Source organism: Bombina bombina, chromosome 1 (assembly GCF_027579735.1).
Source record: "Bombina bombina isolate aBomBom1 chromosome 1, aBomBom1.pri, whole genome shotgun sequence".
Classification (NCBI taxonomy): Eukaryota; Metazoa; Chordata; class Amphibia; order Anura; family Bombinatoridae; genus Bombina; species Bombina bombina.
Genome location: NC_069499.1, coordinates 986,819,646 through 986,832,421, shown reverse-complemented (window position 1 = coordinate 986,832,421; position 12,776 = coordinate 986,819,646). Strand labels below are relative to the sequence as shown.

The 12,776-nt window shown below is 36.8% G+C and overlaps 1 protein-coding gene across 1 annotated transcript in view; it reads left to right on the top strand.

The window, feature by feature from the left end:
* EEF1A2 (eukaryotic translation elongation factor 1 alpha 2) overlaps nucleotides 1-12,776 on the top strand; it is a 117,514-nt gene that overhangs the window by 55,615 nt on the left and 49,123 nt on the right. The window contains exons 5-6 of the mRNA XM_053709468.1: nucleotides 8,739-8,889; nucleotides 10,018-10,274. Coding sequence (XP_053565443.1) covers nucleotides 8,739-8,889; nucleotides 10,018-10,274 — 408 coding nt within the window. The remainder of the gene's footprint in view (nucleotides 1-8,738; nucleotides 8,890-10,017; nucleotides 10,275-12,776) is intronic.

Sequence of the window (12,776 nt, the reverse complement as noted above, 5' to 3'; positions counted from 1 at the left end):
AGCTTTCAAGCATCCACACCCAGGTTTACTCTGGAATAGGGATACTCTTCAATTGTTGCACGCACCACCCACAATTCACCACAGTACACACGCAAATATGGATCCATAACTGACTCAATTCTTAGACAGCCAATTGCCCCTTATTTACGCACCTCAGATTTCTACGCTAATTATAATTATATGAACATCAAGTGTTTTTTAATATTCTTTTAATGTTGCTAGCAATCCTATGGTTTTAACATTTTCTATTGCCTTTCTTAAAGACTTGCTCGGCAATCTTTGCCTTACACCATTTTGGTTTTATCCTATTTTACAATTTATGACGTGTATTGTTTTATCTGATTGTAATAAATCCTCATTTTAAACGTATCGGCAGTTTTGTATATTTGTCCCTTGGCCTTTTTGGCGCTGTACCAATCCCTGTGTTTCAGTATTACTTTTTTCTGGGGGAGGTTAGACCCCATTTTTTTGGTTACAGCTTAGGGCATTCTTAGCGCTTGAATACCACTACTATTATCTATTGATTCCCTTTTTCTAACCGGTATCCTAGCAGCTTTGAATATACTCACTGCCAATACTATGGATACTTTATTGTCAATTAGACAAGAAATTGATTTTGACACATCTTATCTAGAAAAAGGAGAAGATGACTGTCTAGATGTCCAGACTATTTTTAAGAATCTAGAGAAATTATTAGTATCAGAGGTGAAGTATAAGGCAGACATATCATTCTTACGAAAATGCATTGAACTCAAAATCATACCCAAAGGTTTAATGGTTACTAAAGATTGTGCCTTCCCAATACACAAACCCAAATATTCCTCTAGATGGACAGAGGCTTTAGCCACTGCCTCAGTCACCCTAATGAATATCATCATAGACTATAGGGACGAACTATTACATGACACTGACATTGAAATCAAGGAGGATGAGCAGATACTAATGAACTTAGAAAGCTCCGGCATTGACATTTCAGAAAAGAAATTAAACTTAGTTAAAAAAGTAACTAAAATTAGAGAGGATGTAATCACAAAGAAGACCAAAAAACTAAAGAGAGAACTAGACGAAAAAAGAGCTAGTGATAATGAACCAATCGAAACCACAGATCAAACACAAAATAGTGACCATATGGTAGGGAGTACATCGGTAAGACCTGATGATAACAGGGCATACAACAGACAACCAGAAGTTATGAATCAGAATATACAGCAACCGGGGCAAAATAGGTTTCGGCCACAGAAAACACATGTGAACAGATTTCAGAAAGATAGGTTACATTCAGAATATAGCCCCAACAGACCCGAATGGAATAGAACAAACCATAGAGATAATTCGAATTATAGAAAGGAGGAACAGATGTACTGGGGATCACAACATTACAGATCCGAACCCTACTATGGACACTATGAGAGCCCCCGAAGGCCATGGGAAAGGGCTCCCTATCAGAATGCCTTTAGACACAACTACAGAGATAGAGAACACTACGGTCAAGCGAATTATCCAGCATGGAACTACAGAAGAGGCCCAAGACGCCACTATAGAGATGATAGGGGAAACTATCCCCAAAACTATTATGAAGTCCAAAAACATGGAGGAGATCAAAATAATGACTACATCACTAGTTCGAGGCATGAAAATTGGGCAAACTCTGACATGCCAAGAAGAGATGGAACACACGGAGAATATGAAAAAAGCTCTTATAAATCACATGATATGACGAACTATAGAAAACCCGATATGTCTGGCAGACAGAACGAAAATTCTAACAGAAGTTTGTCGAATGCCGACATAAACTCAGGGACAACTTTAAACCAAATCGCCTCATCTTCACATTTTTTAAAAATGAATCAACCAGCAGTAAAGGACAAGAGAAAAAATTAGGGGAGGAGACCCCTGAACCACCAATGAGACAAAAAAAGAAAACAAGAGGTAAACGTGGGGGAAATAAATTAAAGAGAAACAAGACCCCAAAAACAAACGAGAGGGGAACTGATAATATGGATCTTACACAAGAACCTACATCATCTCGTGGATCAGATAAGAGGGCCACTGGAGATGGAATCTTCAATCTTAGTTCATATGAAATAAAAAAAGAAGAGAAGGAAGTCCTGAAGTATGGCCTCTCTTTTGCTCCGGCAAGAAGCATGGATAAATTCCAAACATTTATGAGCACTAAGGATTTTATAAGGAAATTAACCTTAAAAAGGTACTTCCTAAAAACTGCTCTTGACACAACAATACCCAGAAGTTACACCTCAGCTGATGCCGAAGATCCATATATCCACACGGGACTTAAACCAAAGTCCAGCTTCTATCCCACCTATGCCAAAGGAAATGCTATTGACGCATTTGAAATCATGGTCACCAAAGATATTAGAGATGTCAAACAAAAGAGTTTGAAAAGGATCAAACACAACCTAACCAAACAACATATAGAGACCATCAGGAAACTTGAGGCGAACAACCAACTAACGATTAAGCCAGCCGATAAAGGCGGGGGCATCGTTATTCTCGACAGGGAGAAATACAATGCAGAGAACCAACGTCTCCTCGGAGACCAACAAACATATCTAAAGCTTAGGAATAATCCTGTGAAACAATATCAAGAAGAACTCAAGGAACTTCTCAAAACAGCCAAAAATTCCGGCATTTTGAACGAAAAAGAGCATAGATATCTAGACATAAAACATCCGATGACACCTATAATATACCATTTACCCAAGATACACAAAACTCTGATAGACCCTCCCGGACGTCCGATAATTTCTGGAATCGGGTCACTCACAAGTAACTTGTCCGAATACGTCGATCAACATCTTCAGAAGTACGTAAAGGCTCTTCCATCATACTTGAAAGATTCCACACAAGTTCTAAACATCCTGGAAGAGATCCCGTGGGAAGAAGGCTACATCATGGCTACCTGTGATGTAGCCGCCTTATATACCAGCATACCCCACAAAGAGGGACTTGAAGCAATAAAATGGTTCTTGGATAAAGACCCCCTGATGTTGGAAGATCAGGCTAAGTTTATATTGAACAGTATCCAACACATTTTACAGCACAATTACTTCTGTAATGAAGGACTATACTACCAACAAATCTGCGGTACAGCTATGGGGACCAGGTTCGCGCCCAGCTATGCCAACTTATTTATGGGCAAATGGGAGAGTATATTCTGGGACTCCTGCCCAGCGAGCGCGGACCTGGTCCTCTATCGCAGATATATCGATGATATTCTCATCATCTGGAAAGGTACAATACAAGACCTTATATATACTATTGAGATTATGAACAAAAACGTTCTAAATCTAAAGTTCACCCACATTTGGAGCCTAAAAGAAATAGTCTTCTTGGACTTAAAAATAGAAGTCCACAATAGCAAATGGGAAACGTCCACGCACTTCAAAACAGTTGATAGTAACAACTATGTGCATCACAATAGTTGCCATCATGAAAAATGGATAAACAACATCCCCAAAAGCCAATTTTTAAGAGTTCGAAAAAACTGCTCGAACATCCAGACATGGGAGAAACAAGTGACCCGTCTAAAAGAAAAGTTTGTAGAACGAGGCTATAAGGAAGAAGATCTAAACCTCAAGATAGAGGAAGTAAGAAAGGTGGAAAGGAAAGATCTAACAAAATACAAAGAAAAGAAAGGATACGGGACAGAAGGAAGACTCAATATACCAATGATCACAGAGTACAGCAGTAACAGATATATTATGGAAAAAATCTTTAAAAAACACTGGCATCTGCTGAAGGACGATGAGATCATTGGGAACTCACTCCCTGATCGACCCAGTTTTGTATATAAAAAAACAAGTAACCTTAAAAACGTATTAGCTCCAAGCTTGCTCCGAAAGAAAAAAACGAAAACATACGACTTACAGGGAAAACCACTGAAAGGACATTTCCCATGCCACTCTTGTAAAGCTTGCAAGAGAGGGATTAAGACCAAACAATTCCATTCATTCCAAACTGGAGAAGAATTTGCAATTAAGGACCTTATCAGATGCAAAGACACAGGGGTCATCTATCTCATCGAGTGTTCCTGTGGCCTCCAGTATGTTGGCCAGACTTCGAGAAGCCTCAGAGATAGGCTGAGAGAGCACATATTACTGATCGAAAAACAAAATAAGGACACCATACTATATAAACATTTTGCAGATAAACATAATGGCAGAATACAGGAGATGAGGTTCATGGGCATACAAAAAATAATGAAAAACTGGAGGGGAGGGGACTTTGAAAAAATCCTTCTCAGGGCAGAATCGAAATGGATTTTTCTATTGGACTGCCTACACCCAAAAGGTCTAAACAATAGAGAGGACCTGGCCCACCTCTTCAACTAGTAACGAGAACCCACTCCTATGCCCATTTATGACTCAAATTAACTGTTAGGTCTTACTAGCTTCCTTCCCCCACACATGAAAAAATCTAATTGAAACCTATCTGAATCTTAGATAGTCAGTTAGAAATAAAGACTAATAGAAATCCTTTCTCAATTAAAAGAATTACTACACGCACTCTTAGATACAAAAGGACATATGGTATAATACCTTACGATCATATAATAGAACACCTTTTACATAAATGCTATTTACACAAATAGCCTTGTCGGGTCCAATGCATATTCAATAGGTTCATCAATCCCTGATCATATACATTCACCAGTTTCCTTATATGCAGGTGACATCTGATATCATGCTCAACTTCCAAATGCCAATCAACCAACCTCTCATTCAAGTAACAACTAAGTATAAGATAAATCCAATTTTGACCTTAAAAGTCTAGTCCACTCCTATTTTTCTAAGAAATTGCCTCTTGATTGATAATTTATCGTAACAAAAAGTCCAAAAGGGCTAAGATATACCTATAGTTAACCAAACATTAAAAATAATATATATTTGAGGAGTACCCACATTAATATTGCCAACCCTGTCTGCTATCTTTCAAATTAATACGATATCACATCCAATAGATTTTGTCTTGTAGTGAAAAACATTTCCCTAATGCTACCAACTCAAGCAATCTGATCATAGGCACTACCTATCTATCGGTCTCCATACCACACAGAGACTATAGCAATACCACTGCCTGGTACTAGTTCACGATACCCCAAAAAAAACGTGGATAACAAAAGGAACTGTGATTTGACCATGATAAAGATTGTTAAATATACCCTGTTTAATAAGAAATGGGTCATGATGTTATGATAATGTCATATATTATACACACTTATGAATACATATCAAGATCCCTTGAGTCTAAAACAGGGACCTCAGAACTTCGAATATATAGAGGCGGTCCAAATAGTGACCATGCTCTCTATTATATTTTATTTTTATTTTTAGTCATTTTTTGATTATCATAAGTGTTGTAAAACATATATAAGAGATACATATAACATCTCTAACTGCCAATTTTGTTTCTCATGGAAAATACCCAAAGGCAGAGGGTCTGAAATGATCGCCGCTAATTGGTTTGCATATTGCAACATCTGTTTCTACTTAGATGCACTGAATGTCAAATGAGGATATAGAGGTAAGCTAATCTGATCCGTAAACCGGAAATGAAGTCACGACTTACGTTTCCTACTTTTTGATACATCTAAATATAAACAGTAGTATTGCCATGAGCACGTTCACTGCAATTACCCCCTATATGACATCAAATATGTCCACAAATAAACTCTACATTTGACAATTAAAGTTACTTTTTTACAAATGCCAAGCGGAACCGGAAGTGGAATGTTTTGTAAGCCACATCCGGGTACTCCAGCAAACCCCTATTTAAAGATGCTTTGCTTACCACTGGATCAGTCTTGAAAAAGGTCTTTTGAGGACCGAAACGCGTAGACCCTTTGGTAAGCATCTTTTCAACCCGATTACCTATATTTTTTACTGTATTACGCTATGTTGTTATTTTGGGTTACAGGAATCTACTGGGGACGACAATATTGAGCCGTTGATTGCCTAAAGTTCATTGGGATCCCTGGAATTTACCTTGTCTCACCCAATACATATATTCTTCTACCTTCATCTTATTGTTTGACACTATATATTTTTTCAACTTTTTTCTATTTTTCCACTTTGCTTAGTTGTGGTTAGACTTTGATTTTTTCCACCACTGTGATATATCTGGATCACCTATTGGCCATATTTGGATTACAAATGGTTTAACCTTTTATACTTGTCTTTTTCTGATTTTTTCGCACCGATTTTTGCACCCACTTTGTTCTCCAGCCTCCTTTGTTGAACACCAATTTTTTGGTTTTTTATTTTTCATTGACTTTATATTTGACTTTAAGCGCTACCTCATCTGTTTCTTTAGGATACCTCACCATTCTTTTGGACTTGGATTCCTTCTGTTTTTGTGTCGGAGTCCTAGTTTCCTTTTGACATTATTTTATGTGCACTTTTTTGTTGATTTTATATCCAGTTTTATCATCTGCACCACTGTGTTGCATTCCACTTGTTATCATTTTGACTGTGTTGTAATTAACCACATTGTATTTGTCCTCTGGGAGCTTTCAAGCATCCACACCCAGGTTTACTCTGGAATAGGGATACTCTTCAATTGTTGCACGCACCACCCACAATTCACCACAGTACACACGCAAATATGGATCCATAACTGACTCAATTCTTAGACAGCCAATTGCCCCTTATTTACGCACCTCAGATTTCTACGCTAATTATAATTATATGAACATCAAGTGTTTTTTAATATTCTTTTAATGTTGCTAGCAATCCTATGGTTTTAACATTTTCTATTGCCTTTCTTAAAGACTTGCTCGGCAATCTTTGCCTTACACCATTTTGGTTTTATCCTATTTTACAATTTATGACGTGTATTGTTTTATCTGATTGTAATAAATCCTCATTTTAAACGTATCGGCAGTTTTGTATATTTGTCCCTTGGCCTTTTTGGCGCTGTACCAATCCCTGTGTTTCAGTATTACTTTTTTCTGGGGGAGGTTAGACCCCATTTTTTTGGTTACAGCTTAGGGCATTCTTAGCGCTTGAATACCACTACTATTATCTATTTCTTTTTGTTTTCCTATTTTTAAAAATTTTACCAGCTGGTTTCATCTTCTTTTACCTAAACGTTACTTCTGTTTCTTTGCTTGTATTCCTGACTGTTTCTCCTAATACATCTCATTTTTACCAAACTAAACCTCTTGGCTTCTCCATTTCACCTTATTTGACCTCCTAATTTCCTCTAATCCTCTTGTTTTTTTTTCTTCTTTTTAATTTTTGCTAAACTTTAGCTCATAGTTCCTCACTTTAAAGGACCAATTGTATAACCAATGAGTTTATAATAAAATGGCAGTGCATTAGCAGTAGATTTTTATTCTGACAATTTTCAAACTTTAACTCAATTTTCTGGCCCCTGTATCATGTAACAGTCACCAGCCAATCACAGGCTCATATGCATATACACTGTGAGCTTGTGCACATGCTTAGTAGTAGGTGGTGCCTCAGAAAGTGTGTTTATAAAAAGACTGAGCACAATTTGATAATAAAAGTAAATTGGAAAGTCTCTTAAAACTGCATGTTCTGTCTGAATCATGAAAGTTTAATTTTTACTTTAGTGTCCCTTTAAAGGGACATTAAACCCAAAAATGTTCTTTCATGAATCAGATAGAGGATATTATTTTTAAAAAGTTTACAATTTACTTCTATTATCATTTTTTTTTCATTCTCATGTTATTCTTGGTTGAAGAGATACCTAGGTAGGTAGCGTGCACATGCCTGAAGCACTACACGACAGGAAATAGTTCTGCCATCTAGTGCCCCTGCTAATGTAAAACATTGTTGCAAAACTGTTGCTATATAGTGCTGCAGACACGTGCACACTCTTGAGCTTACATTTCTGCTTTTCCACATAGGATAACAAGAAAACATTTGAAAATAACAGTAAATTAGAAAGTTGTTTAAAATGTTATGTTCTATCTAAATCATGAAAGAAAAAAATTGGGTTTAATGTCCCTTTAAGTATCTAAATGTGACCTCTTGGTTTCAACTTCGTTTCTCACTAAGCTTAAACTTGCATGATCTGTTAAAAAAAACTATATTCAATATTTTTTTATCTCATTTTTGTTTATTTTACACAAACATCTCCCTGCCTGTTATGCATTTCTCCTTCATTCATATTGAGCCCTGTTAGTTTTCCTTTTTTTGTCTCCACTTCTCCCAGCTTGTATTTCCCTAATTGTGTTTCTCTTTTTTCTACTCAATTATATATGTATTCTCTTATTGTCATTATATTCCTTCTTGCTATTACTATGCATCTTTTTCTTTCTTCCACTCAATACTATGGGGCCGATTTATCATCGGTCCGTCCGACATAATCCGCTCAGTGGATGATGTCCGACAGACATCTCTGTCGTCATTTATCATTGCACAAGCAGTTCTTGTGCAATGCCGCCCCTGCAGATTCGCGGCCTCTATTCGATCGGGTTGATTACTGTCCGCCGCTCAAAACAGGCGGACCAGTTAAGGAGCAGCGGTCTTAAGACTGCTGCTTCATAAGTGGTGTTTCCGGTGAGCTTGAAGGCTCGCGCAGAAACAGGGGCATCAGGGGCTATTCGGCCTTTGATAATTTGGCCCCTTTATGTGTACTCTTATTTTCATTATATTCCTTCTTGCTATTACTATGTATCCTTCTCCCTCTCTTACTGCCCCTTCTCTGTTTACCTATCTCTTGCATTTACGTTACCATTTATCCTATAGATGCCCTGGTTCAAAGGCTGGAAGGTTGAGAGAAAGGAAGGCAATGCCAATGGAGTGTCCCTCTTGGAGGCTCTGGATACCATCCTTCCCCCAACTCGTCCCACAGACAAACCCTTACGTCTCCCCCTTCAGGATGTCTATAAAATTGGAGGTAAACAGTGCTATAGAGTTTATAAATTGTATCCTCTAACAAGTCATCTACAGGTATTGAATAGGGATTGCGTTTTTATTTCATCTAATTATATTTCTTTAAAATGTCATTGTCACTTTTATATTATGATTTTGTATTTGGGCTTTATTTTTAATACATAATAGAATTTCCCCCTTTTTTAATATGACACAACAGTAGAGGAGAGGGAGAATACTCATTTTGCAGCCAACAATTGTGCCTTAGTGATTGATTTATTTATTAATGACAAATTGAACCAAGTGTAAATAAATCATTTGAGCAGGGGTAGAAAACCTTGGTATTCCTGCATGTCGCATACAGTGCTTTCTATGGGCTGCAATCAGACTGCTTGGTAAGATTAATAGATAAGATTATGATTGCATTATTATCTTTAATTGTGAGATATGTTAAAATTAAAAAATCTGTATTTATATAAGTATAGTATATTTAATTGCTGTTTATATATCACCCATATGAGCTCCCTGTTGCCATCATCTGAAAAAAGAGGCTCTGCTCCATAAAATGTAAGGTCTCATTGTCAGTTTATTAGTTTAAGGATTTTGGTAGAAAGCGCAGTGCAGTTTTCTTTGTCAATCCATTTTTACTTCTCTTAAAGTGATGTTTAAACTCTCCCCCTTTATAAAAACAGACTTTTTAATATAGAAATAAAATTATAATACCCGCTACTCCGCCGCAAACAGTTCAAACCTTTTGATCACAGAAAAGCGTGGGGTATTTGAATTTCATATCCATAGTAAAAAGTAGGTTATAGCGCATCTTCTTTACAACTGATGAATTAAACGCCATCTAAAATATATCTAACATTCCAGATCTGATTTTATAAAGGGGACAGTTTACCATCATTTTAATTTAAAGTGCAGTACGTTCAATTTTTATTTTTTCATCATCTAAGTGATATTGAAAGGGCCATGTTACCCCTCATTTGTAATAAGTACCATCCATGAAAGGATTTATTTTGTTTAAAGCAAAACATTCTGTCCTTCCATCTTTTCCTCTCCCTTCAGTAATCAGTATGGTTTACTCATCTGTTTTCTCCTATTTCTTTTTGCACATTGTTATAAACCTCTCTCTGTCACACTACTTGTGCAGGAATTGGCACGGTCCCTGTTGGCCGTGTGGAGACTGGTGTCCTGAAGCCAGGCATGGTTGTTACATTTGCCCCTGTGAATATTACAACTGAGGTTAAGTCTGTGGAGATGCACCATGAGGCATTGAGTGAGGCACTGCCTGGGGACAACGTTGGATTCAATGTTAAGAATGTCTCCGTAAAGGACATCCGCCGAGGCAATGTGTGTGGGGACAGCAAGTCTGACCCACCCCAGGAAGCTGCACAATTCACCTCTCAGGTTAGGATAAAAAAAAACTGGGAACATAGTAACTTTAATTCTACATCAAGATTTAATGGACAGTCAACACCAAAATTGTTATTGTTTAATAAGATAGATAATGCATTTACCACCCATTCCCCAGCTTTGCACAACCAACACAGTTATATTATTATACTTTATAACATTTAAATCTCTAAAGTTCTGCCTGTTTCTAAGCCACTATAGTCAGCCTCTTACCACATGCTTTTTTATCAGCTTTTCAAAACAGGAGACTGCTAGTTCATGTGGGCCATATAGATAACATTGTGCTCATGCCTGTGGAGTTATTTAAGAGTCTGCATGACACAACACTAATTGGCTAAAATGCAAGTCAATAGATAATTAATAAAAAGTCACGTGATCAGGGGGCTGTTGGCAGAGGCTTAGATACAAGGTAATCACAGAGATAAAAAGTGTAGTAATATAACAGTGTTAGTTGTGCAAAACTGGTGAATGGGTAATAAAGGGATGATCTATCTTTTTAAACTATAAACATTTTGGAGTATACTGTCTCTTTAAGCTTATTTTTTGTATGAATGAAGATAATATGTGAAAGCTGCTGCATGTTTATACAATTGGCCCTTAAAGGGACATGAAACCCACAATTTTTCTTTTATGATTCAGATAAAGAACACAATTTCAAAACAGTTTTTAATTTACTTCTATTATCAAATTTGTTTTGTTCTTTTTTATTTTTTGTTGAAGAGATATCTAGATAGGTAGCGTGCGCATGTCTGGAGCACTACATGACAGGAAATAGAGCTGCCATCTAGTGTTCTTGCTAATGTGTAACATTGTTGCAAAACTGCTGCCATAAAGTATTGCAGACACATGCACACTCCTGAGCTTACCTTCCTGCTTTTCAACAAAAGATAACAAGAAAACAAAGAAAATTTGATAATAGAAGTAAAAAGGAAAGTTGTTTATAATTGTGTGTTCGATCGAAATCCTGAATGAGAAATATTGCTTTTTTGAGCCTTGGTTGATAAGCAGAACCCCAGCACTTTATGGGGGGACAGTGATATGCTTTACATGCAAACAAACAATAGATTTTTTCAGTTGCCGAAGGAACTATTTTTACAAAAACTATAATTATTTTAAAATGGCCTCTCTTAATGTAGTGTCCCTTTAATGACAAATGAAAACAGGGTTAAGTGAATGGAATCTTGTCAGGACCCATGGCTACAGAATAGAGCTGTCAGATGATCTCTATAGTTCATAGTTTCACAATAAAAAAAGTCATTTTTATATACAAAACATTACTTCCATAGAAATAATTTGTCTTGATCAGCAAAGCCAACAACTTAAAGTGTCAGTAAACCTCAAAAATAATGTTAGATAATTCTGAACATAGTGCAGAATTATATAACATTATATTAGCCTTATCGTTATAATACATAATATTCCCTTTGATTTTTTAAAACAATGACAGTTTTACAGACCCGCTCTCTGTGCTCTTCTGAGCGGGTCTGTTTTTTTCCCACATCGCATCGGGCCAGCTGTATAGTCACAGCCCGGCCCGACCGCGCCATTATACACAGTGCAGCTCGCTCCTGCTCTGTAATTGTTTTAAAAAATCAAAGGGAATATTATGTTTTATAACGATAAGGTTAATATAATGATATATAATTCTGCACTATGTTCAGAATTATATAACATTATTTTTGAGGTTTACTGTCCCTTTAAAGGGATATTAAACAGTATGCGATTGTATTATAAAATTATGTGTAGTAAAAAAAAACAACTGCAATATACCTTCATTATTTATTTTGTCCCCCTTTCCCTGTTATTTAACTCCACTGCAAATTCCACTGAATTTCCATAAAGTAATAGGCACAAACATATTTGACTTAAAGAGACAGTCTACTCAAAAAAATGTATTGTTTAAAAAAGATAGATAATCCCTTTATTACCCATTCCCCAGTTTTGCACAACCAACATGATTTTAATATACTTTAAACCTCTGTGATTACCTTGCATCAGAGGGGCATATTTATCAAAGCGTCAACTGAAAATACGCTTGAATCCCGCGTCGTATTTGTCGCAAGATTGATCCACCGTAGTTATCAAAGCATCAAGATCGGCAAATGTTGGAATTTGTGACGTAATATACGCTCCCGCGATCTCAATCCAACGCAGATTCATGCTTGCGTCATTACAGATGTTTCAAATTCAGATTCAATTCTATTTGACCCTTTTCCAAATTTATCAAACATTTAACAGGTATGCTTGTGTCTATTCCGACGCAGCGTACCTAGTTTTCAATCCGCCACCCTTGAGGCCGCAGATGCTATAGAAATCAAGACTGAAAACACAGAAAGCTTACAGGGAGTGCAGAATTATTAGGCAAATTAGTATTTTGACCACATCATCCTCTTTATGCATGTTGTCTTACTCCAAGCTGTATAGGCTCGAAAGCCTACTACCAATTAAGCATATTAGGTGATGTGCATCTCTGTAATGAGAAGGGGTGTGGTCTAA